This window comes from Tribolium castaneum, chromosome 2 (genome assembly GCF_031307605.1).
Source record: "Tribolium castaneum strain GA2 chromosome 2, icTriCast1.1, whole genome shotgun sequence".
NCBI lineage: Eukaryota > Metazoa > Arthropoda > Insecta > Coleoptera > Tenebrionidae > Tribolium > Tribolium castaneum.
In genome coordinates, this window is record NC_087395.1 from 26,413,277 (window position 1) to 26,440,432 (window position 27,156).

Below are 27,156 nucleotides of genomic sequence, written 5' to 3' on the forward strand. Positions count from 1 at the left end.
TATTGTATTATTGATTTTCGTAGCTTTGCAATTTGATAGCAATTAGAAAGACTCTTTTGTTGTTTAATGTTATTATTGAAATGTTTGAATGGACGTCCGGAAATTCATATTTCAGGTACGTTTGTTGGAATCGTTGATAAAAATTTAATCCGGCTTATGAAACACATGGAAAAACTGTTGAAAATCTGGTGAAAACTTATCGATATGGAGGCTAAATATAGATTGAAAACTATTTGCTTGATTATGTGGAAGATAATTGGTGCAGTAATTTATTGCCGAGCTATAGTTAATGAATCAATAACCTCGCTTGTCCTCGGCATGAGAACGATGTAAATTTGCAAAAGTTGAGCATTATCTCCAAAAATACGTCGCCCTTATGGCAATATCTCGAGTTTGGTCATTCGATGCATGTGTGCAGAGTGTATTATGAATGCTCAAACGCGAAATCGATAGAATAGAAACAGTCGTTCTCTTCTCCCTCTCTTCCCTTGTCTTAAAAATCCTCAATTTCCATAACCAAAACTAGATTTAAATTCGGACAAAAGCGCGAGTTTAATTAGTCCAAGTCCAAGTGGGTGGTCGATAGACCCGGCGCATCCACCATTTTTGCACACACTAGAAATTTATTTTAACACTCGACCGATTGCGCATTTCGTCCCTTATCTCTTGGCCACTATTCAAAGCCGTAAATTAGAGACGAAACAGCTGATTTGCTGCTTTTGAACGTCTAATTGGCGATTGTTTCGACGCCACAGGGTGGCCCTACGAATTCATCTTCGATAATTAACAGCGCTTTAGCGACATAACTTATTCACTACGATTTTAAAATCGGCACTAATTCATTTTAAGTGCTTCTCGGAGATAAGCCGGAAGTCCTAAACTAATTCGTTTAGGAAAAATTAACGTCTCGAAGCCATTAGCTAATCGAAAGACTTAATTGATGTCGCAACACAAAAAAATACGACCACTTCAACTCAGGCTAAGGCCTTATTAATCGAGAACATTTGTCCCCGTTTTTTGTCCTCACTCTGTGTATATCCCACTATACAGCCTGTTCCGTCTAAAACCTACATTGGATGTGTTCTAATATAGATATTTATTTGAAAGTTTTAATAAGCCCTTTTAGATTAGAAAAAAAGATGTGACAGTTTCAAGTTAGAACGTAATAAATGGTGGCCATTTGTCTTAGTTTTTGTCGCCACTGTGTATATTTCAAGCGTGCATAAATTACATCAGTTATGTTAATTTCAGTCCCTGTAATCACTCATCCATCATGTTATACGAGCAGGTCGACGGCAGCTTTGTTAACATCTTTATGTATATTCCGGTTACAAATCCGGCCTCTGGCTCGTTATTGTTTATTTCTGTAATTTCATAATGGATGATTTTAAAGCACCCACATATGCACGAAAAACAAGCTCTGACCTTATCAATAAATTTGATGAAATCCTTGTGTTTACTCGCAATTTAAAATTCTCCTCTTCTGCGACAGATGGTGTATTTTTTTTGATTCGTTCGTTTGGAATTTTTGTCTCTCTGCTCTGCTTCAATGAGAATTATTATGTAAAACAATGGCGTACTGACACCGCCACTGATGTCAATCGAACCGAAATCATTTCCGTCACTGTCAGCCACAATCACGTGCAATATGCTGTCGGACTCTACATATTGAAGAATCATTTATGACCGCCATGGGGACGACCAGTGCATTAACTTTTCATTAGCATATTGCGGCGGTTAAGTGCCATCTCGGTTTCGGTTACATGTGGCCATTACACTCAGCACCAAGACACCGAGCGATCGCACGACGAAAGCCGACCAAATTTCAGGGAAATTACACAAAACGATCGTATTTTAAAGATCAATGCGCATTTTTTATCTGTACTTGAAACAAACTCACAGAAAATCAAACTGTGCCAAACGCTGATGATTTCCGTGTGGTTGTTAGTTTAGCTCAAGATTAACTTTTACGTAACAACAATTTGCCCCCGAATATTACATTATTGTTTCAAAAATTGGTTTTTTCTTCGGTTTGGCAAACATCGTCGTGTGTAAATAAATAAATAAACTCGGTTAGGGCGAGAATCAGAGACGCGCCTAACGAAATTTTTCGAATAATTCCGTCTTGAAGCGCTCGTGTAATCGAATTGTTGGGTCCGGAAGCATGTGGATTTGTGTAAAAAGCCGTAAATTCGTCGCTTTAAAAATCCTAATGATTGCTTCATTATCTGTTTCAGGGTTTCCCAATTAAGAAGATGAGGTCGTCTCGAGATAAACAAGCAGCGAAGGCATTATGGAAACGACGAACGATCTAACGAGATTACCGTGTCTGTGTTGTAAATAATTTCCTTTCGAGGAGAATGTCTGTGATTCGGTCGATTTAATTTTCGGTGGTGATGGTGCTAAGACCTCGAAAAGTGCTAATGTGATGCGAGAAACACTCAACGCATCCGCGTGTGCGGCGCTTCTCGATGCTGTCAATTGGGGGGATCCCCAATTACTTCTCTCCTTATCAATCCTAGCTCTTATCAATGTTATGGTCATTGTGGGCAACTGTTTGGTCATAGCTGCCGTTTTCTGCTCCTCCAAACTGCGATCAGTGACGAACTTGTTCATCGTTTCTTTGGCTGTTGCCGATTTACTAGTCGGAGTTGCAGTTTTGCCCTTTTCGGCGACTTGGGAAGTTTTTAAGGTATAATTAACAAACAAAAAGCTTCTTAATGACGTTGTCGGAAAAGCAAATGTTGGGGGTTTTTCTCCACAAACAACGCTTATCTATCACTCGAATCATTACCATTTATTTGCCGCTGTACTTTGCAAGTGATCGATCGGTCACCGGCTATGGAAATAATTATTTTCCGATACTCTTGAATGCACTAAAAATAACCAGCTCATTCTTTATTTACAAATGTCTCCATTCAATTTTAATCCCGCAATCTATAGCGCTTTGCTATCGAAATCGAAAAGGAAAAAGGAAAAGAATCCATTCGCACAAATACGAAAATATTAGGAAATTGGTTTATTTTTGCCATTGCCACTAATTTATTGCCGAAATCCGGGTTTAGGTAGCAAAAAGTAGAGTGAACAATAAATGTGAAACACTGGTTAAAGGTTTAAAGGGCCTAAATTATGTCTCCATTACATGAAGAAAATTAAAAAAATATACATATATCACAATGGTTTTGTGGTTTCAAAAATTTCAACACGATACACTTTTTATTTTAAAAATGGTTGTTGGAATTAGAGCCTTTTAAATTAACAGAATTTTAATACGTAAGTTAACGATAAAAAAGTGAGGTCTTTTTTCTGTCCCCTCCGTCATCAGTTTGTATTATTTTTTCTGTTCGTATTTCAAATTTTAAAAATGTGACTTTCATTGTAGGTTGCAAACAATTTGATTGGTACTAAGTTCCTATAAAGAAAAATTCACTTCTACTGATACTGTTCGTAAAAAGTGAAAATAAAATCTAAAAATTTGTGCAAAGGGTCGCGTCCGTTAAAATATCGAATGGCTGTTAACAGAATTTCTAAAATAAAAAGTTTTAGCCGAAATAAGATGCATTAAGTTTTTTCAATGTTTTGCAAGTAGAACTCAGAGAATAACCTTTCAATATTTTGAAATCAAAATTGAAAGGTTTACTGAAAACAACTGTAAAACTATACCTACCGCACACATAACGTAAATAACTATTCCCCATTTAAGGCTGTATTATTTATCACTGTGTGCAGATGAATTAGAGTAAAGCAGAGCGCCGTTTTATGATTTCTATTTAAGGAAACAGATATTTCTCCGTCGTTAAAAATTTAATCAGTTGTGTTGCATGTTGCGTCCGAATAAAACGAAATGAAAAGGTAATTCTTTAAATTAGATCAAAAGCCTTTGTGAAATAAAAACGCCTCGCTGCTGTTTGCAGTCAATAAATTTTTGTTATTAAGAATCTTCGTGATTGTGTTTATTTTTATGATTGCTTTATAGCACAACCGAAATAAATCCACGTCCAGGATGAAATCTTAATTTTTCGGTCAAAAGGTCAAGTGTGACTTATGGTAATTTTTCTTTCTCTCATTTAAAAATCACGCGAGCTTCAATTTATACTCTCGCCGCACGAAACATTGATAAATTGATAATGATAGAGAGGTCGAATTTTTCGTCAAGCGTAAAGCAAACCCGAAAAGAACAAAGCGAGTCAAAGTTGGGCCGTAATGACTTAAGTGTCGCAATTACCAACTCCCTTGGATTTAAATCAGTTTTCGAACGAAAGTAACTGCAAATAAACCGAACGTCAGTAAACAACATTAAAAGATATTATTAAAGCTTTACTTAATTTCATCAAGTTCACCGCAAGTTCTATTGCGGGAGCTTGCAGAAAATTAAATGTAAGCCGACGTGCGCTTCCTTTTTAATTAAATCGGATCCGACAAATTCAAAGAAATTATTATTACCGACTGAATTAATTTAAGGCGGACGACTGAACATCGACGCGAAAATCCGCCACCAGAAGTATGGTGTTGTTTCGAATGTAGGTTGAAAAAACTCGTCACAAACCGGTGTTTTTACAGATAAGAGCCCACTTTTGCGCCGGGAATCGGGTCAGGTGCGAACCAAACAAACCAATGCAGTCTTAATCGCTGCTCCAAGTGGCGAAGCAATTTTCGCAATGCCGGAAACACGTGTGCTTTAGTGCACCTGCTGGTATCTGATTATTTCGAGCAGGAAAAATAGTTTTGTTGCAGATTATTCTCTAATCTCGACGGATGATATGACGGAAAGTGGGTCATCACAGATTGCGCGCAGATTTTCTTTGAAAATTTTATGACGCTGACGACGAGCGGAGGAGAAAAACTACTTGAATGAGAACATTTCGATTTTGGTGGATGCGCCGGACTATCATTATTAATTTTTTCCTTAGCAACTTTTTGAGTAGATAAAGTAGCACTTTAACCGAAGGGTCGCTGAAATGTTTCAAATTTATTTTATTCAATTAAATTTACAAATTGTAACATACAGGATGTCACAACAAAATGATAAGTTCTGAGGATTTAAACAAGTTTCTAGACCAAAAATCAAGTTTTTCTTCCTGTTTTTATTAAACTGGTACGAAAAGATCACCAAGTTTGATAAAAAATGACCCCAAAATTTACTCAATAACTGCGCAAAATTTCTTGAAAAGTATGCCAATAAATTACAGAATTATGTCAAAAATGACAAATTAAAGGACTAAAAATGAAACGGACCCCTTGTAGAATTATGTATGTTTAATTTTTCTGTTAAATTTTTTTGTAAAATCTTGTGGGATTTCCTTGTTTTGCGCGTCTAACGAGTGTATTGTTGTAAAAATCTGGGCATCGTTGCGTAAAAATTCAGTGAATCGGCCACGAATTGAATAAAATTGGTCTTAAAAGCGACGCCGGTGCTATTAACTAAACGACATGCTTAACGTTGTAGGGGAGACGATAGTATGAGCACAGATACGTGCTTCGGACCAACTTTCCGACTTAAAATACCGCTTTCTAAGGGAATATGTTTCCTTTTGGCGGTTTTATGGGACCAGAAATCGTAGTTTCGAGTTAATATTAAACACGGCGTGAACAATTTATCGAATTGATTTTTTCTTGTCATAATAATTTTCGGATTGGAAAAATCGCGTCAAACTTTTCCAATAAGATCCATTATTTCCCTACCATACTTTAAAGATTGTTCACGATAAATTTGTCACGAATCGAAATTTGATGTGTGCACGCAGCACTTAACATAATTCTTCCATAAGAGAAGGTTTCTCGACTTGTACTTCTGTCAAGATATAAGTGATTTATAAGCAAATATTAGATTTGCGATAAAAGAAACGCCACCTCATGCATCATCTCCGGTATTTTTAACAAGAGAAAATTTTGGAATCGATGGACGAAGGTCGGATGGGCAGGCAGTGGTGCAGTGAGTGCACTCGAGCTTTCTATTTTTATCGATCCGACTGTACCCTCATTTCGGTTTAGTTATATTTAACGGCCAATTTCCCAACGTTACTTTTAATTTATGATAATTCGGTTAGGTAGTGAGCATACACGAGTATGGATTCTGCTTAAGGGGACATTTAAACCAGGCACAACTTTACACGACTGGGGATTCCACAGCAAAGTCCGAGACCAAATTCCACCCAATTACCACAAAAAAACACAAATTAGGCGTCAATGCTAAAGTGAACAGAAAAAGTGCGATTTTTCCGGCGATATCAACTAGCAGACAATTTTAATTTTGTTCATCACAAGTTTTTAAATAAACCGTTCAAATTTTCGCAAATTCAAAATAAGGAATGAGAAAAATGTTATTAAAACATTTGTGATCCACTTCAGTTGCGACGCATTATTAATCTTGCAACAAACAATTCTCCGAAAAACCTTTTAGAAAATATAAACAAGCCATCTTCTTATTGGAACTCTTCAAAATGAGCAAACCGTTTTTGCAAAATTCACCGAGAATGAGGGAAAAACGCTAACGTAACGAATTACTGCTTAAACATGTGCGGAAGCGTTATTAACGGAGATTCCGTTAATTTCCGACGCCGGCTTTGTCTTCCTATTGTTTTCGTTGGATACATTGTGCTTTGCGCGTAAAAACCAAATTGCAATTGTCGTTAGAAAGGCGCGTTTAACCGCACACAATGAGATAAACTCGAGAGAATTTTTCACGACCGAAATAAGCTTAAAACTCGAGGCGTCGCCAACAAATACCGAACAAGATTTTTTCATAGTACAATATTTTGTCAAAGTTGTGAGCTTATTTCCCTGTTTACAGTGTTTTGTTCTATTGGTTTTAACTGATTGTAATTCGAGGTATTGTTTTATCTTTCAGCGATTCTATTATCTTCGCTGTTGGCTCAAGAAGTTTGCTTCTATTGTCTTGGCTGTGTAAACATGTTTAAGGATGCGATAATAGGATTTTTGCTAAATTGAAAAGTTTCATTTTTATTAAAATAAATCGCAATTTTCCTTGTTTCTAGCAAGTTATTTTCTCGGATGTAATCTCGAGTAAACATCGACAATCGCTCCTTGTCAACATTAGCATATTTTTTGCATTATTTACTCATCTTGGAGCAGAATTAATTATAGTCCACGAGGACTAAATAAGTGCTCCCCCATTTTTTCAGGTCTGGATATTCGGCGACGTTTGGTGCAACATGTGGCTGGCTTTGGACGTCTGGATGTGCACCGCTTCCATTCTCAATTTGTGTGCCATTTCTCTGGACCGTTATGTGGCCGTCACGCGTCCCATCACATATCCCAGCATCATGTCCCATTCCAGAGCCAAGCTCTTAATCGCTGGCTTATGGGTGCTCAGTTTTGTTATCTGTTTTCCGCCGCTGGTCGGGTGGAAAGAGGTGAGGCAATTGTTTTGCAATAATTTTTCATTTAATACAATTTTATTCAAATTAACATGTAAAAGAACGATGACTACAATTTTAAAAAATCATCATAAACACTTGATTGCCACGTAAAATTTTCAGCTGAATTCGAATCCGAAAGTCCTTTTGAATGTAAAATTGCCTTCTTTACGATAATTTTTTTTAGCAAGAAATTTGACATTTTTCGTATACATCCTCGTATTTTCTTTCTAGACGAAGCTAGAAAGTTCATTTTTTGCGTAAGATTCTTTAGTAAATGCAGATATAAACATTGTTATACAAGGCTGACATGTGATAAAAGAAAACTAATAAAAGTACATCTGAGTTCGAATAATATCAAAAAAAGTTGATGAAAATTCTTTTTTGTTTTTTCAATCCCTTGTCCAGGGTTCATACAAAGAATTCTTTGAGTAGCGTTTTAAAATACTTCCCAGTAACATGTCAAAAATGCGAGCTTTTTCGCAGCATTTTGATTTAAAGGCTTACTTGAGTGGACTAATAACAAGCCGTAGTTTACTGTTTAAAATTCCATTTGCGTTTTGTTTAGAAACAGGGTCGAAAGGGTAGGAGATTACCGTAAAATCTTTACGGATTGACTAAATTTTAGTGTTGTCATCGCGGATGGAATTTATTGCTTGTGAGATAAAAATTTTAATCAACTTTGTTAATTATAAAGTTTGGGATTAACAGCTTTAAAAACTTTGGTTGAGGAATTTGTGAGGCACTCTTTATTACTAGTAAAAAATTTTACGCCATTTCTCTCAATTTAGTTTTTGTCGTGAAGAAAAATCAATTAAATTTGCACAAAACAAACTCTTTAAGCATCACTTGTCGAGTTAACTAGTTTACGCCAAAAGACGGGATTCTTCCCTTAGGAGATATTATTGAGACCTAAACTCTGTCCTAAAGCAATATCTCGGATTGTAGCAAAGTTATTTCCAGGGGTCGAAATGCGCAGTTTGGGGATCTTTATGATATGTGCTTTGCCAAGTACCTAAGATTCTTTCAAACAAACTTTGCGCCAAACTTAAAACGCCAGTATTTAATACGATTTTTCATGCTCGAAATCTTAATATTTCCATGTCATGTATCCACCTCGCGCAAAGACAAAAAATCCCCTCAAAACCGATGTAATTGCATTTCGTGACTTTAAATTCGTCCGGGTTATAAAAATGTGGCGAGTCCGCTGTTTCGATTTCGAACGAGAGAGCTTTTGTAATTGCATTTTATTGTGAATATGGAAGCTTTTTGCATCGATCTCGCGAGAAAAACAATTATTCATGACCGGATGTTCACCTATGGACAGAATGTGAAAAATTGAGACGAAAATGCCATTTCTACAATAGTTGTTAATTGTCGATACAAAATCCTATATAAAGATATTTTACCATAACGTTTTTAATTGGGGAATTTGATTAAAACGAGAAATCAAATTTTCAACCCGCTTTGTCGAACTGAATTAACGAAATAATTGAAATTGACAAGAATCGTCATTGTTAATGCAAAAATGTATCGACCGGTGCTAAAATACACTCTTTTTAAATTATTGATATGCAGTCCTTGCACCCAATTGAATAATGCACCAAATGTCACGCTGCGGTAAGTTTAAAAATACAAGTTGATTTGTTCGGGTCGTAATAAACCGAACACTACCTACTCAAAAATTGGACCTTGATGCAGTAAAATCTAATAAATTTTACATCTTCACTAGTCGTTTAATTTTTTTCAGACTGAAAGACGTTGTCCTTGGAAGTGCGAACTGACTAACGAGGCAGGGTATGTTGTGTATTCAGCCCTTGGTAGCTTTTACATACCGATGTTTGTCATGTTGTTCTTCTACTGGAGGATTTATCGAGCGGCTATAAGAACCACCAGGGCAATTAACCAAGGATTTAGGACGACCAAAGGTTCGTTAGTTGTAACAAAACCCGACAAATTGGCGACCTTGACTTTACTTTAAGTCCATTTATGTTTTATTTACTCTCGTGGTATCAATAACTCTGTTTCTTTTCTTAAAAATATAATCGGTCCGATAATAGTAATAATTAGCAGCGATTTTGCCGAGTATTCTTCATTAGTTAATTATTGTGTTACATTACGTTGATCGCTGATGTTCCTGCTGTTGAATTTAATGTTTAGTTTAATTAGTGGATGTGAGAGACAGGAAATAAATGGATCAAAGCGGCTTGATGAAGTTTCGAATTTCGAATTTACTCCACCAAAAACTGATTGATAAAAATTTTAATTTCATCAATTGATGCACTTTGATTTAATCCAATAAGTTTCTCATCGTTAAACAAATTTGTTAGTGTAAACAACAAGTTGCCAAATTGGACGACGTCCTCTCGTCTTTCACGAGATCGCAACTTTAGATAAACATCTCAACTCGCTCGAAAGTAAACTGGACTGATTAAATTTAGTGCGCTTCTTGCGGATATTAAAGATGAGGACCAAACCGCAACAACAACCCCTCAAAGCTTACAGATTTCGACCAACTTGCAGATCGGCCGCAACTTATACTCGGACGCAAAAACCCAACCAACGAAAAATTGCAAAATGTAAAGTAGATATTTTAATTGTCTTCTAACAATATTACCTTTTTCAAACTTAATTTTCATTATATGAAATTATAAAAACTCCTAAATGATATTATTTCGGCGAAACTGGGTGGTCGTAGGACCTGGTTTTAGAGAAATTTTGCAAAATAGCAAATACGAATTAATCCTCGTTAAAACTGTATACGAAAAAAAATTTGTCGGTAGAAAATTGAGTAAAAAGGGTTGTAAATAAATAAAAGTAGTTGTCACTAATACCTAACCACCTACAGAAAAAAATTTCCCTCGATTTTCTGCCAAATTATGAACCACCTTCTGTATATGTTACGTAAAAAACCCATCCATCGCTTGGCTTTTCTAGATATTTTGACGCAGATTGCAGTAGTATATTTCTTTTTTTCGTCGATTTCCGCTTTTTGCGGAAATTGAGGAAATATTTACCATTATTCTTTTTCAGCGAAATTCGCTTCAGCTCTCCACATTGAGGTCATATCGCCTTCTTCATAACTCGTTTGCACCTTGTCAAATCCTTGTCGAGGCATCGATCGCTAATCGCCTTCCCCTTCACAGGTTCTCGCGGTTTCGGCAACCGTTTCGACGAGCAACGTCTCACGTTGCGCATTCATCGAGGCCGTGGCTCTTCAGACAAACGTCCCCACGGCTCCCCTCACAGCAACGGCAGCAACAGCACCACCACAAGCAGCGTCAGCCCCAGTCCTTCCACTCGAGGCAAACACGAGCGCGTCAAAATCAGCGTCAGTTATCCCTCCAGCGAAAACCTTTCGCCTAATCCAAACCTCCTAGCTCCTGCCTCACCCACACAGTTCGCCGTTCATTACTCCGTGAACGGAAAGGACACCACCACGGCGTTGTACAAACGCGAGAACCAGCTGAGAGTGCAGAGACTGAGCTCCAGGAGGAGGGCCTCCAGGAGGTCAAGCAGTGGCGATAGGTAATAATTCTATTTAAAATTGTGTTACAATTTGGCAATCGTAGCGAACGCGCACCAAGTCCGAGTCCGAGCGCTTGTGAAGAAGGGAAGAAGGTGATGTCGAGGAGAATGGGCAAGAGGAACATCAAGGCGCAAGTGAAGAGGTTTCGCATGGAGACAAAGGCGGCCAAAACGCTGGCAATCATCGTCGGAGGTTTTATCTTCTGTTGGCTTCCGTTTTTCACCATGTATCTAGTGCGGGCGTTTTGTCCCGATTGCATTCCACCGTTGCTCTTCTCCATACTCTTCTGGCTGGGGTATTGCAACAGTGCCATCAATCCGCTCATTTATGCCCTCTTCTCCAAAGACTTCAGGTATTGGGAAATAAATAATGGAATAATTGAGGTTTTGATTGTTGTGTTAGATTCGCCTTCAAGCGCATCATCTGCAAGTGCTTCTGCAAGGGTCGCGATGGAGGCGGTCGTCGCGGTTCCGACGGTTCGCAGCTCCAAGGCCGCCAGTTCCGATCTCCAAGCTACAACGTGCAGCAGCAGGGAAATTCGCTTGGAGACGACAGTGATCCAGGCGCAGATCCGTCGGATTCGAGGTGACGTAACCGCAGACGGCACGTTTCACAAATGTACCTGGACAAAAACTCGGTTTTTAAAGTGGCCATGTGTTTGCACGGCTGACGAAGAAACCTCGCCGGAGATGGCGACCACATCTAGACATACTAGTCTAGCATTTATATTTATTCGTTCTTTTTTGGAGAGGGAAAGATTAACGACTTAACTCTTTTAGGATAATTTTAATAATGTAAGACTTCATCACGCACAACGGTTTATTTTTTAATTTATTGATTCGTGCATTTGTACATTCTCATCATCGCGACCGATAATAAAGGCTGTGTTTATTGTAGCCAAAAATGTTAGGTAATTTTTTATGTCATCAGATTTGATGTCTAATATTTAACAACACTACCTGTCATAGAGTGTGGAGGAGAAAAAGACAAATTATTTAAACAATGTTACATATTTGTTAAAACTGTGTTCGACAATGTACTCTCAATGTAACAAGTGTAAATAAAACATATACGGAACACAAAACTCGGATTATTTCGCTACACAAACATATTTTACGACCTCTTTTCCCTTTGTATTGCGCGCACAGAGACTTGCTGTGATATCGTCTGGAACAAATTGATCTACACATAATCAAATTAACTTAATTAATTTAAACTTCGTCATTAATTCATACGCTACAAGAGCAATAATAATAAATGACAAAGTACAATAAATCTTCCGGACCGTTTATCGATCAAGTCCTTAACACTCGGATGAACTTTCTAGTGTAAACAACTAGGTGGCCCACTGGGACACGAATTAAAGACATTGTTTCTTATTACAAGGGACCGGGTTTTTGGGAATTTAACACTTTCTTAGGTGGTAAAAAGGTTGAAGAAAACAATTCCTTAGCAGGAGAAGTAAAACATAATTTTTATTGCAATAAATTCTAATGCAATTACAAACAAAACGATACGTTTTGAAAAAAATTTAAATTATCTAATGCACTAGAAGCTTAATAATTTCAACATAGTTTTTTTAAACAGATTTATTTCCATTTAAAAAACCTATAGGGTAATGTCTCCTAAGTTTGGGTCTCTATTACAAGTTTCACTTAAATGGGAGTGGGCGTTGTAATGTGCCTGAGAAAGCGCATTTGTAGCCCAAATCCATTTATTACGCAATAAATTGTTCATTAATTATGGATTGAAATTTTCGCAACAACAATGTAATTGCACGTTCAATTATCATCTGATTGGAATATTACGAACAATAATGTCCGTCAACAGTAAATAGTGGCGAGGACATGAACAGACTCCACAAATTTTTAATCAATTTTAATTGGGTCCTTTGATGGCGCAAAAAAATCCCATCGATTACAGCGAATCGAATTAATTAGGGCCTCTTTGACCCATCAACTGCAACAGCCACTCGATAAATAAACCCATCCAAACTTTATTATAACAGAAAAAACAAATAATGGAATAAAGCTAAACTCGACTCGTACGCATTAGAGCTTCTTGCACTTGATCGATATCCTTTCCTTTAGTCTCGGGTACTAAAAGCGCGATAAAAAGCACTCCTAGAGCGCAAATTCCCCCAAAGGCCATAAAAGTGCCTCCTACTCCCAGCATTTCGTTCAAATTCTGGTACTGATTGGTGACCGTAAATGCCATAACCCAATTAAACGCCGCAGAGACCGAAGTCGCCACTCCCTTCGATTTAGGTGTGAAAATTTCGCCCATCATCAGCCAGGGTATTGGGCCCATGCCAATGGAAAAGACGACGATAAACACGGCCAAACTGACCAGCGGCAAGGCGCTGAGAAAAGACAAGTCTTGCGTCTGTTTCAGGAAGAAGTAGAGCCCGAGGGCAAGCAACGAAAGGCACATAATGGACGAGGAGACGAGCAGCAGGATCTTGCGACCTGTTTTGTCGATGAGGACGGTCGATAGCAGAGTGGCGATCACCTGGAAGAGCAAGCAGCCGTGTGATTCCAACACAAAGTGTTTTTTATCGCCAATTTTATTTATAATATACTAAGTGAAATGTAATTGGCACCCAAAATTTTTTCCATGTGTGAAAAACGACTGTTGGGGTTCAACAGGTGGCCGAGTTATGTCGATATAATTAGACGATTAATTAAAAAGAGTGACAGTCTTTGCAGCGAAACTTGAGCGCGTTTGAACTGTAAAGTGAGATTTGCGGTGTGTTGTACGCCATTCAACTATTCTTCGGGGATGCTGGATGCGGTTATCTGGACGTTCAGGTCAACAGTTTAGGTCCTCGAAAGTGGGCGGCGCGACTATAAATCCCTTTTATCTATTACCTCTACACCTCTATTATGTTTTAGTTCCGGGCTTACTTCAATCAATTCGAGGACAAACACTAATGAATATTATTTCCGAGCTTTTATTAAATCTACAAAGCCCCACAAAACTACAAATAACTTTTTGCAAAGAAAATTCAAGCGTAATTAAAACTTAGTTAAGATGGTTTCTTAGTTTGTTTCGTCTTCTCTGAAATACTGTTTCACAAAAGACCAAGGCTTTAACAAGTAATATTCAAAAATATTTATACAAAAAAGTGTGACCTCATACAACTGAACTCAAGTTTTTATAATTAATAGCAGATGATTCAATGAATTTTGTGTTAATATTTTAAGACCTAACTGATCTACAAACTCTTTCACATTTCTCATTTTAAATTATTTTCACTCGAGATCTTTATATTTTCAGGACAATTATTTTATTGGAATACAGTTCTTTCCCTTTTTTTTAGACATTTTTACGTTTTAATGAATGTAAGACAAAATAAATTTCTTTCAGGGCTAAGAAAAAATTATTTATTCAGACAACAAAGTCAATGTAAATAAATTAAAATGTAGCAGTTTACGAAACAAGATCTCGGCTTAATGGATTTACGAAGTTTATCCAATTTTGAAACGTAATTTAATCGAGGTTTGGTAAAAAATACCTACGTAAGAATATTGATGTTATTGTCGTGATCGAATTGGCGTCAGTAACACAAATATTTTCCAGAGAGATTATAATCATAGTAATAATAATGAATTTCTGTCGGAACTTTCTTTACTAAATAAAGTTTTTCCTTTGAGATTTTGCTATTAAATGATCCCTCACCTGAACAGCGCCCACTAAAACCGCACACGTATCGGCTCCCATCGAATTTCCTGTTTCAGCGAAAATATTTCCAGCATAAAAAAGCACCGCATTGACTCCACTCAATTGTTGGAAAGCCATCAATCCTAAAGACACCACAAGTCCATTCAAAGTTACTCTGTTTCGGATAAGATCCGACAATTTCGGCTTATTTGCCGTCGATTCTTTAATATCTTCGGCAATTTTCTGTAATTCTTCGTCGAGAAGGTTGTAATCACGTCCTCTGAAGAAAATTAGTGATTTACGAGCTGCGTCGATTCGACCAGTGGCGTACAAATAAGCCGGTGTTTCAGGCATAAAAGCAAAACCAGAAACAAACAGGAGGGGAAATACTGACGACACCAATGCCAAATACTGGAAAGACTCGATTGTTGTTCCTTGAAGTAAAAAAACTTTTGCTATTTTTCGGTAAATTCAATTTTAGTAAAGTGTTGATAGACTTGCATCCCAACAAATCCGGAAAATTCCAGTAAATTAATTACACGAATCAATCTTAATTTAATTGGGCGGTGAATTTAAGTTCAAGCGCCATCTTTTACGCAAGGACTCACCTAGAATGTAACCAACTAATACTCCCACAGTGATCTGTACTTGAAAAAAAGTCCCTAAAGTACCCCTAATTGAGGTATGCGCTATTTCAGTCACATACATAGGGGCGGCGACACTTATCGCCCCTATTGCCAACCCTGCCAGAAACCGTGCAAAGTATAAAACCCCAACACAATTCCTGCAAAGAAAAACTACAACTCGAGAAACTTTAACTTAAATTTTACTAACCCATAGGCTATAATAATCCACGAAATAAACAGAGGCAGTGCAAAAAATAATAAACTCCGTTTACGTCCGATAAAATTGGCCAAAGTTCCCGCAGGAATAGCGCCACAAAACGCACCCAAAGTCAATAAAGATCCAATCCAAGCGCCCTGATTTTTTGTAATTTTTGGATAGGTTGTGGGTTGTTCGAGCATAGGAAGGGCTGGTGAAGTCCACGTAAGACACAATCCCATTGCAAGAGCGCTTAAAGTTGCTAAATAATCAATGACGCACGAAATTTGCGCACTTAAGATTGCTTACCTAATGTTGTGGCGAGGAATTGGGCCACTTTTCGTGGTTCAGTTTGTGTTTTTTCACTCATTTTCATTGTTAAATAATTTCGAGAATTCTCACTTTGTAAAACTTGATGTACCATTTTTACATCGCAATTAAATAAATAAATGAGAGTTGGTGATGATGCGTGTAATCTTTGAATCAATGACTTTTTGATGCTGCTTTATATAAGTTAAGAAGGGTGACCTCAGGGGTCAAATGATAACGTTTTGTTGTTATCGTGTGGCGAGTCCCTGTTTAAGGTTGTGTGAACTGTGGGTTTTTTACTGTCGGCAGACGCCAGAAAATTCCAATCAAAAAATCAATGTTTGAACATTTTTTATATTGTTTAACAGAATTTCATTTTTCTTTAAAAATACAGTAAACACGTTTGTTTCAATCTTATTAATTCCGATCCAAACTTATTTGCAACTCAGATTTTTGGATTTTTTTTTACTTTTATGAGAAAAACTCTATAAAAGTTTTCTCGTTTTATGCAAAGGGATCGTCAAAAATCAAGTGCTTTTAACTAAACTGGTGCTTAATAGTCGTTTTTGACGTCAGAATAAAATAAATTTAAGTTTTTATAAAAATTGCAACACCAAGAAAAAATTTTTTCACTGTAAAGAGGTCATTTTTGAAAAAAATTAGCTGTTTTTTTTTAAATAATGTTCGAAGCTTGACCCAACGTACCGCCACTGCTTTAATCGCAGTACCAAATAATCTTATCAATAAAACACATAATTTATTATTTATTAACCGTCGCATGTTACATGTCTAGACCAATCAAAATAACGCTACAACTAATTAATTATGCAATCACTCTAATAGTAAACTTCTTGCGTATAAATCCCTGGTACTACTTTAGCAATCTTCTGCGATACTACTCCATGACTTGGCCCTGCAACTGGCAGATTGGTGGCAGCGACCCTAAACCCATTCACTGGATCGGAAATATAGTGCACTGTTTGTAGTACTCCATTAGCATCAATATAAGAGTACCCTCCTCTCGTAACCCCATCGGCGGTTTTAGTCTCACTTTTGGAGCTCAAAGGTCCAACGTACCCATACGAGTATTGCCCTAACCCATCCTGAGAATGGTACTGTCCTGAAATGGCCGCTGGGTACGAAATCGGCGTACCAACAGCAGCCACCGTATGCACCGGAACCACATTTCCGGTCACTTCAACCGGACTCAAATGAATTGCAGCATCTCTAGCTCTAACTTGCGCCACAGCAGCCAAATGTTCGGCTCGTGCTTTGGCGACTTCTGGTAGGTCTTGGACCGGTTGAGGAGCGGTACTACCAGCGTAAGCGGCTTGCAAGGTCGCCAAGTGTCTGGCGCGGGCTTGCGATACTTCCGGAAGGTCTTGAATGGGTTGTGGGACAATAGCTGGGTTGGCATGATGGGCAGCAATGGCGTTAAAATCGGCCAAATGTTTAGCTTTGGCGTAGGCCACTTCTGGTACGTCTTGTGGGAGGTTGGTGGCAGCGACTCGGAACCCATGGATAGGGTCGGCTGTGTATTGCACCGTTTGCAGAATCCCGTTCGAGTCAATGTAGGAGTACCCACCATGGGTCACCCCATCTGCGGTTTTGGTCTCCGCTTTGGTACTAGTCGGAGTGGCGTACCCATAAGCATATTGTCCGATAATGTCCTGACTGTGGTAAAGCGAGCTGATGGGGTGGGAGTATGGTGTTAGACCAACTGTCACACCGACCGGTACCACGTGGGATGAACGGGTACCGTAGGTTAGTGTCGCTACTATCAATAGTACCTAGGATATTTACGTAGCGGAGTCACTTTTCGAGAGTTGGTTGAATGGTACTTACCAGAGATTTCATTGCGCTTCGTTAAGAACTCGCAACAACTATTAGAAAATTCGTCCTTAAGTGTTTATATACGCCGCCCCGCCTCTTTATTAAAGCACATGTTTGTAAGGTGAAATGAAACCGCGATATATATTATCGTTGGGTTATTTTAAAGTTCAAGAGCTGGTACTGCTCTTCAAGGTCTAGGTTTTTTGGGTTCCGGTCCAGTTTCGTACTTAAACAGTACAAGTAACAAAGTTTTTGCGCTAGGGAGTGGCCAAAGACGCATTCTGATGAGAAACGGGTTCGATCAAGGATATCATCGCCTCGGTACTTATTCTAATTTATTAATCATCAGAGTACTATTACGGATTTGTTTATTGGTACTGTTATTCTAGAAGCTGTCGTAAAAACTTAATTTAATTCAGCGGTACCGCCCTATGGATAAGTTACGCTATCATTTGTCATCTGCGGTACTACGTATAACATTATCAGGTACTTAGTACCACCCGATGTGTTAATTAATGCTTAGATAATTGGTACTTGACTAGAAATGCCATTGTCACGGCCAAGTAAACAGTCGCACTTATTTCATATTTTCGCTCGGTAGTACCTTACAAAAAGGTAAGTTAAAAGTGCGATTCTGGTTTAATCAAGTTCGAATTTTGACTTCGTGTTGTACGAAGAGGTAATCATGCGTGACGCGATAATTCGGGGAAAAAACGTATCAGACGTTTATAATCACGTGATCGTGGTGTTATCAAAACCCAAATAAATTTCTTAATGGTTTTATTAAAATTTTATTTACAAATTTTCCTTAACAAAAAACCACTTGAAGGCCGATCTAGTAGTAGTGTCTGGCGGCAGCATGGGCTGCAAAATGGGCAGCTTTAGCCAACTGAACTTCCGGCGTTTCGACTGGATGCCCATCATGTCCAATCACAGCATGGGGTTGGTACAAACCTCCATAATAATATGGGGCAATACCCACAGCTCCAGTCCTGTGTAAAGCTTCAGCATGGGCTTGGAAATGCTTAGCTTTGGCAGCCTGGACTTCGGGAGTATCCAAAGGAACTCCTCTCACAGCAGCATGTGCAGCCAAATGGGCAGCAGTAGCAGCCTGGACTTCGGGAGTATTGACTGGAACACCATCAGCTCCAATCACTGGATAATGATGGTACAAGGCGCGTCTTTTGCGGATGTGAAGTCCAGATCTGGCGGCGGCGTGAGCGGCAAAATGGGCGGCTTTGGCCAATTGGACTTCGGGGGTGTCGATGGGATGGGCGGCGGCGGCGGTGTGAGCTAGTGGTAAAACATGGACGCCGTTACGTTGGGCGGCAACAGCGTAGTCAGCAAAGTGTTGGGCTCTGGCGGCGGCGACTTCAGGGGTGTCGGCAGGAAGAGCATTGTGGATAACGGGGGCGGCGTAAATTGGATAATGACCAGTGCGAGCATTGGCTTCGGCATGGGCGGCGTAATGGGCGGCGCGGGCGAGTTGGTTGGCGGCGGGTTCGACAGGGACGCCGTTGTGGTCGAGCACGGGGATATGCTGGGGGTAGTACAGGGGGTGGTGGTATTGGGCGGTGGCGGCGGCCAACACGCAGCTTACTAAGATCTGAATTTAATTTAATTTAAAATTCGCAAAAAAGAAAAAAATTGTTGATAAGTTATTTAACCACTGTTTGTTTTATTATAACAGGTACGTTGACTATTTTTATCTTCAGTCAAACCGACTCTCTAAATAGTAACTAAAGATTTTATGGAAGTTTATAAAATTTTTATAAAACGCAATTTTTTTTAATTGAACTGAAATCTTGTCAAAAATGTTGTTTAAGTTTTTTCAAAAAGCGAAAATTATGCATGACAAAGCCGTTTATAATAAATGTAATACGTTTCATATTTTTTTGAGCAAAAAGAGACTAGCAATTTGTCCGAAAAATGTGTGAAAAACTCACCAGAGCCTTCATTGTCAAACGCTTTCAACCTCCTAAGCACTGTAGGACTGTTGAACAACTGTGCAAATTCAACAGCCCCGCCAGTGTTATATAGTTTCCCCCATAGCTAGTCACTGCCCCAGCAGAAGAAGCAAGGTCCTCTGCTTTCACTAGAAGATCTCCCTAAAGCTCCGAAGAGTAGGAACTTGAGCGAAACCCGTCGAACCCAACCGATTAAAATTCAATTATCGCCTGGCCACGTGCCTTGGAGGTTTTCTAAATTCCTTAAATTTCACTTGAGATTTTTTGTGGGCGAAAAAATTTTGCAAAAATCGTTATATAACCAACACACACCACACGTTTATTTCAATGCGACACGGTCTATTTGGTCGTAGTATTGTCGAAAGAGAAAAATTGAGTGCGTACTCGATTGTCGTAATTTAAGCGTTTTATGGCTGGGGGAGAGATGAAGGAAACATAGCTATAATTTTTTAATTGCAAATGAAAAACACGCCAAGAATGTTCGGTTCGATGATTGTTTACTCGCTATTTCCATTTAGAGCTGTCGCGTGTTAGCCAATTTGTCAATTCTAAGTTCAAGTTTTATTCTTGTATTATGTTAATCGGCGTTTATTTTCTTTAATATGCATGAGGGTGAAGCGTATCCTGGTGTGAAGAATTTTTCCCCTGCAGAAGGACGCTATTTACGATTCTGCTTATGCACACGCCCAAAAATATTAATTTGTATCGCTTATCATAACGCAGTAAATAAGACGATTAAGTGCAAATGCAAGGTGAACTAACGAAGAGACCACACCTGTCCCAAAACACAAACTGCTTTACATTTCCTAAAGGTTAAATAGGATCTTTGTATGCGATAAAAGTAATTATAAAGCGATTTATTTATTAAGCTTTAATTAGTCCGACTGCAATTTGTAAGTGAGAAATTGAACGTCCTTGTTCGTGAATTGTTTTGATGGATTTTGGTTGAGTGAACTCGCCGAAAAAATTTGGAATCTTGAGGTTACAACCAAAAATCCTTTGTGACTTTGCATATTGTTGTCAATCAATTTGTTTCAGCCGGTTATTTATGGCCCGAAATTAATCATTTATCGATGATCGGGTGTACTAAAACAAATTTATGGCCAGATTTTAATTAAGATATCAGGTGTTTTCATTATTAAAAAAAACTATGATTTATACGATTCTAAATTAAACCATTTCCCGATTTCGGTTTATTAGTTGTAAATATGACACATTTTTATTAAAAAATGTGATAACCACCTTGACAAGAATGTTAAACTGGATTATCTAAATTTTTCACCTTGATTCAACCAAAACAAAATTTTTCTCAATGCGGTAGCACTGTTATCTTATCACTTCATTAGTATAATGAAGCCAAACCAAACAGAAAAAAATCGTTCAGAGGTGGCGATCCATCACGATTTTTTCGAAAAATCTTACAAATCGAAATTGCTCAAAGTTCATCACGTATCTAGATCGCGTAATAATCGAAAGTGTCGGTTGTGGTTGATCAAGGATGCGTTAAAATAACACGAAAACCTTAAGGTCGTCAATTTTTGGATTTTTCTTGTGAAGAAGTGATCGAATTAATTATCGGTAAACAATGGCATACCTTACGGACACGCCCGGCCTGTAGGAGATGCCAAGGTTGGGAAATATTATGAAAGGAATTTCAAAAATATTTCGACTGAGTTTTTATTTTTACGGTTCTGAACTAATAATAACTGGTGGTGTCATAACACCTCATCGATCACACGGCTTGATTGCCGTGAAATGGAGCGATGTCATAAATTACTAATACGAGCAAATAAATACACATTAAATTTTGTTCAACATGAAACGCTGTGTTTTTTCCGCTGTGCATAATTTGTTCAACCGAATATTTTATGTTAAATCGGCCCACGACAGAAATAACTAATTAAAAAGTTGGAAAATAAATGTTTCCTCCTGTCTTCACCGCTTTTGATAAAACGGCAAGCTTTAGAGCAACTTTATCAGGTTAGATAAAATTTATGTCTCTGATTTATTTGTCCATCACGTTGTAAAATGATAAATTTACGACGTGGTTATTGGCCAATAAAAATATTTGTAGGTGTAATAAATCACCAAAATTTTGCGTCTGCGAGACAAGGATCGATACATATCTAATAATATTAATTAAACAAAGAGCGTAAATAACAGATCGTTTCAAAAAACCGTTAACTGGGAAAATTTATTTCACTATTTCATAATCGAAAACTTGGCAGTGACCATTTATGAAAATTGAATTAGCAATTTATTCAATTATTTACCAATTCAAATTTATTTTATTGTCCTTTTGTATATTCATGCACTACAATTATTTTATTATACTTCCTTATACACACCGTAAATTGTTCTCTAATGCCTCTTTAACATTTCAAAAACAATTAGCTCAAACAAATTTGAACCCACCTATTCAATTTACTCTTTCAAAACTTAACAATGCTGTTTATTATCATCGTGAGACAGCAATTGAACCCACTTTGAAGGTCTCTGCAAAAACCTTGATACGATTTCATTAAGTCTGCTTGAATAATTCATAAAAATTTTAACCAGTCCAATTTTTCCGAAAATTTCAACTCTTCTAACCACTCCTTAACAATAGAGTCGAATCCATCTGTAGTAAGCTACGACAGTCTGAGTATAAACTTTCACCGCACATTGTTAGATGTCGCGTGTTGGTAATAACTTTCAGTGCGTAGCTGGTTGCCTCCCATTTCATCAAAACAAATCAGTTATAATTTAAGATTATTCTCTCTAAATAAACGCTTTAATAAAATCATTTCTAACGACGCAAATTGAACATTGAGTTCGTTAATGAACTCCCAACTATCTTCGGATTCACTCCTTAATTAAGTTTACGTTAAATTACACATCCTTATTCGCGCGAGCTTTTCTTCATGAAAGGATGAATCGCGAAACATAAGTAGCAACTTGAGATTGCGACGAACGGCTCAGCTAAATCAAAGCGAGCTTTGTGGTCAGATCGGTAAAAATTTAATTAGATGGTTTTGTCAGAAAACAAGAGTTTTTAACATGCAGCGAGTCAGAAAAGTGCATTATTCGAAATAATTTGTTAGTTTTTTTAAAACATTTATTACATAAAAACTAAAAATCCTGATAAACAAAAACTTTTACTTGAAAGTTTTAATTTTAAGGATGACTTGACCTGACCTGACCTGCCAAGCGTCCTCAGTTTTAGATATTATTTACAATTTAACCAAATGGCAGCTGTGGATCAGAATCGTTCGGATAACTTTAAATTTTTTTGACAAATATCTTAACTTATGCGTTTTTCTTAAACAGTTGAGTTGGTTTTCTGTATTTTTTTCGCTTCGTCTTTAGATAAGGTTTTGATGAAATTGAAAAAAATGTCAACGTGTTGCGCTTTAATTGTGATCCGCTTATGTGTTATGAAACTATCCGGAACCGATCCAATTAAGAGTGTAATGAATTTAGCGAATACTTGAAGTAGTGGAGGCTGTTCCATCACTTTGGGCATTAAATAAATATCGAATGACGTAGTCAGAATGCGTAATCGAGTTTGAAATATTATGCAAGTGCTATACGCGCCCCAGAAGCGTGAACTAGTTTCGAAATTCGGCAATGTTCCTCCAGTTGCACACAGTATTTGGCCGTTGCTTAAAGGCATCGCCTCCGAAATCTAATTACTTTGCTTTCGCCGTTCCTTCTGTATATTGTTTGTAAGCACCGCCATGATTTATTTATGATAACAAGCTCCACGTTTCTGCAGATTCCATTCCAGTACTGTTGCATTAAAATTAAACGATTTATTATAGTTAGCTCGCACGGTCCACAATTCTCTTTCTAACTGAAAGAAATGTCGCATCGTCGCACGAAAATTATGCTTAACCCATCCATTTATGAAGAAATAATTAATTTTCGTTATTTTCCCTCAATCGGAAACCTATCATCAATTTTTCAGGCTTTTTCCAAACGCCAACGCCAATGGTCGCTCTAATTAATTTTCCTTTGAAATTTGTTTTAATTTCCACAACTAAATACGCTTTTGTTTTTCATCGAGTTTACGAAAAATGAATTTCTACAACACCTGCATTGGAAACACAAAAATTCCACGCTGAATTGTTCGAATGTTTTACGACTTAATGTCGCTTTGTTATCCTTCAAATATTTGCCAAAGTTGGAAACGTACTAAATATTCCAATGACAAAACTTACACAAACTCATTTCCAAGTCTATAACAAAGGATTCATTTTTACTGAATTCTGAAAGAGATAAAATGGAATATTGCATTCTTGTGAAACCACCAAAACTACATTTGGGATTAATTGAAATTTTATCGCTCAGTCGGAATAATTGAATTCGGTTATTTACATGAAACAATTAAATCACCACACAAATAATTATCATAATTTTATGATTATTAATTGTCACGTCATTTAACAAATGTTGCACTTTTTTAAAACAATCCCGCAATAATTATTCGTGTTTGCACAATGTTTTGTGGATTTTGCAATAATGCTTCAGTTTCGGTTTTTCGCTTTCCGCTCAATCGCTTCGGTTGTTTGTCTAGTCAAACTAACAGTCTTTTTTAATGAGCTTTCGCGTTAAATAGTGTCGTTTTTGAGTCACGGTCTAATAATGATAAATTTAAACACAAGCGAAAAAAGCAAAAACGTTCCCTTTTATTCTCATTGTGTGTCTAAATTAAAGAGATGTTTAGAATAAAGTCGTAAAAGTGAGAAGCTCCTTTCCACAATATTATTTCAAATAAGGGAAGCAAATTTGTGTAGTTTGACATATATTTCGCGCAACGTTATCGTCGTCTCCATGTTATCTTAGTTTGTAGTAAAATTTTAATTAATTTTTCAACGTGCGCTCGCCCGGCGCATCCACCATTTATTTACGATCCTTTCACAAACAAGTTTAACCGTTCCAATCACCATTTCATCCAATTTTTGCAACTTTAAACTTGTATATTATTTTAACGAGTGTTTGCTTCAAGTTTCAACATTCGTTCAAAGTCAATAAAGGTTATTAGAGCGTTTGCAGTTAATCACTACAACTAGTTGAAGACTTTACGATAGTTTTTTGCTGTTGACCTAGCTCGTGTTTAATGGAAGCAATTGTGACAAAGTTTGCATCGCAAAGACTGAATATTATTGTCGAAACATGTAAATTTAGCATCGGCATCAGCTGCATTAAAATATCTAGCCATGTTTCGGCTCATAAAACACCAATAAAGTTAAAAATACGGCCGGTTATTCATGTATATATTTCCAGTGAAATAATTTGGATCAACGGTTATGATTTTGGCGCGCTTTGAAATAAATTGAAAATTTTTCTTGGCTGTTTCTTATGGAAATAAGGTTTTTTTGTTCACCAGCGAGCGAAAATTGACGCTGTTAATGAAAAGCTCGAGCTTTTAGTAAATTAACAATAAAATTCCGCACTTTCACGGTTCAATACCTAATAAATTAGTCGTCGAAGTGAAACGTTTTGTAAAACGTTTTTCCAGAGGGATTAATTCGGAAAACAGAACGTCTCGTGCATGTTGCGTTCTGTTACCCCCCTGAATTCTAATCATGTTTTAACAATATCACGGATTCCGCAATATTTCGTTGCAAATCTCTAATTTTCATGCACGTACAGCCTTTATCCTTTTCGCTCGTCGCTAATGAAATCCGATATAACTAGCTCGGATTTATGCACTAGTTCTGCCGCTTTTCTCTCCTAATGCGAAACACGGATTTATGCTGATTTTTTCCAGACGAGGATTTTTTTCCATGCAAAGATAACCATAATTATTGTTTTTATTTATGGGTCGCCAGACACCGGATTAAATGTACTCTTGCGCACTCTGTGTATGCTAATGCGCGGGATCAGAGCGATTTTATGTAAACACAATCGCTACATTACCAGATAAATCCATACATTTAAATAAACACAAACAAGTCCCTGTTATTTTACAAGGATGGATTGCGCCATTTTGTAAAAAGACATGATTCATGTTTAAAGCCTTAAAGCTTAAAAAAAAGCTGAAAATACTACTTCAAACACGTGTTTTTTGCTTGAAAAATGTAAAAATAGCTCATTTTTTGGCCAAACCCTTATAGTTTTATGGCTTGCTTTTGAGGAAATTTTGCTCAAAAAGAGCTAAATCGAGTGTATTATATCAAATAAAAATAATTAAATAAGGTAAAATAACATCAAATTTCCAGCCAGTGCTAGTAAGTAAAAATCTTCAACGAAAAGTCAAACTTTTCTTAAAACTAGTTTACCATCTTTGAGACTATGGTTATGAGCGTCATTTTTATTTAGAGTAACTGTACAATATCTGCAAAGATACAATGCTAGTTGTATGTTTTCTCTTCTTTGGAGCGAAATAAGTGAAATAATAAGTTTCTTTAAAAATACGAATAACAGAACATTCAACAAACTCCCCAATTTCTGCCCCTAGATATTTATCCCCATTTTTGTGCAATCCCGGCCCAATTTCTCCGTCCATTTGTCTTCGAATCCGCTTTGTCTTTGTCGATTTGTGTTCGAATTCGATCGTAACACAATGCAGGCCCTTAATCTGGCCGCCGCCGCCGCCGTCCGAATCTCGAGAATATTAATCACAATCAAGTGTGCTTGGTACGTCAGACGTCCGTCAGTCAGCGTCGGGATGGAGATGAATACGCGCGCGTGCGTGAATGATGAAAAATGAGCCGTCTTGTTGGCCAGAGGCGGTGTTAATGAGAGCGAGGCCGCCAGAGAAGATGAATACCCTGCATACATCATCATCAAACAACCGACTGCTGCCTGCTTACCCCAAATGCGACCGACCCTTTCCGACAACGGCCCTTCTTATATCTACCGATTTTAATTGGCCTCCAGAGGCTAAACTCGCAATTTTTTACACAATTATTGGCCAGAAGCCTTTTTAATACCAATTTAGTACCAGAAAAATAAATTCACCACCTCCTGGACCATTATTACAGCGGTCGCTGTCTGCATATGCGCTAGTTTGAAACCACTTGGCACGAGCCCTGCAGGCGACACTTCTTGTTAGGACTCAAGAACTGTAGCTCTGCGTGTCTCTTAAGGATTGTGAAGAGACTTTGACTCGGTTTTAGTCCGAAAAATCCGTCATTAATCGAGCGAAAAGTTGCGGTATCGATTCGACTTGGTTTTCTTCGTTATGACTGCGCCAGAGAGCACGTAATAATTTTATTACCGGAATACTGTCAATCATCCGCTCTAACGTCGTAAACTCGGCAAAATGAGCCGCACTGTAAATACCACCTTAATGATGATGTTATGCCGTTAACAATGTGTCAATAAGTACGTTCATAATGAATGAGAATTAATAGCGAGGCTCCTACACGATAAAACTCGACAAATAGACGATCCATTAACGTTTAAAGACTACAATTTTCCTCATGACGGGCACGATAAATAAAAATTTTAGACACAATAAAACACATCGAATGCTTTCTATTACTAGCAAATACACAAATAAACGCTCACAACTGAAACTCAATTTAATATCACAACAGGAAAACATTAATCGACAATGTCTACGTTTACTTTTAATTAACGGATGGGCGCAAATTATAGCATGTCGCTGAAAACAATTATGGAATTCGTCATTTCATACAGGGTGAGTCTGCCAAAGCATCGTTTT

The 27,156-nt window shown here is 37.6% G+C and overlaps 4 protein-coding genes across 6 annotated transcripts in view; 1 reads left to right on the top strand and 3 right to left on the bottom strand.

Annotated features, from left to right (window-relative positions):
• Oamb (Octopamine receptor in mushroom bodies) overlaps positions 1-11,989 on the top strand; it is a 28,581-nt gene extending 16,592 nt beyond the window's left edge. For 2 of the 3 annotated variants that reach the window (XM_008200248.3, XM_015983447.2), the window contains exons 2-7: positions 2,238-2,692; positions 7,143-7,373; positions 9,127-9,304; positions 10,523-10,904; positions 10,949-11,257; positions 11,308-11,989. In XM_008200248.3, coding sequence (XP_008198470.1) covers positions 2,429-2,692; positions 7,143-7,373; positions 9,127-9,304; positions 10,523-10,904; positions 10,949-11,257; positions 11,308-11,494 — 1,551 coding nt within the window. In that variant the 5' untranslated portion in view covers positions 2,238-2,428 and the 3' untranslated portion in view covers positions 11,495-11,989. The remainder of the gene's footprint in view (positions 1-2,237; positions 2,693-7,142; positions 7,374-9,126; positions 9,305-10,522; positions 10,905-10,948; positions 11,258-11,307) is intronic. The other variant, NM_001293591.1, reaches the window with a different exon arrangement.
• A 365-nt stretch (positions 11,990-12,354) lies between these two features.
• On the bottom strand, positions 12,355-15,882 carry LOC658455 (sugar transporter 4). Its single transcript, XM_964843.5, has 5 exons — positions 15,700-15,882; positions 15,403-15,652; positions 15,177-15,352; positions 14,587-15,002; positions 12,355-13,416 (listed from the first exon to the last, which is right to left on the bottom strand). The coding sequence occupies exons 1-5, from the start codon at positions 15,812-15,814 to the stop codon at positions 12,937-12,939; spliced, it is 1,437 nt and encodes a 478-aa protein (XP_969936.2). The 5' UTR covers positions 15,815-15,882; the 3' UTR covers positions 12,355-12,936.
• Positions 15,883-16,439: 557 nt separating this feature from the next.
• On the bottom strand, positions 16,440-17,575 carry LOC658379 (cuticular protein). The gene is made up of 2 exons (NM_001167841.1): positions 17,545-17,575; positions 16,440-17,489 (listed from the first exon to the last, which is right to left on the bottom strand). The coding sequence occupies exons 1-2, from the start codon at positions 17,554-17,556 to the stop codon at positions 16,536-16,538; spliced, it is 966 nt and encodes a 321-aa protein (NP_001161313.1). The 5' UTR covers positions 17,557-17,575; the 3' UTR covers positions 16,440-16,535.
• Positions 17,576-18,297: 722 nt separating this feature from the next.
• Positions 18,298-19,639, bottom strand: Cpr92F (Cuticular protein 92F). Its single transcript, XM_964708.4, has 2 exons — positions 19,479-19,639; positions 18,298-19,138 (listed from the first exon to the last, which is right to left on the bottom strand). Exons 1-2 carry the CDS (start codon positions 19,488-19,490, stop codon positions 18,368-18,370), a joined length of 783 nt encoding a protein of 260 aa, XP_969801.1. The 5' UTR covers positions 19,491-19,639; the 3' UTR covers positions 18,298-18,367.
• Positions 19,640-27,156: the final 7,517 nt, after the last annotated feature.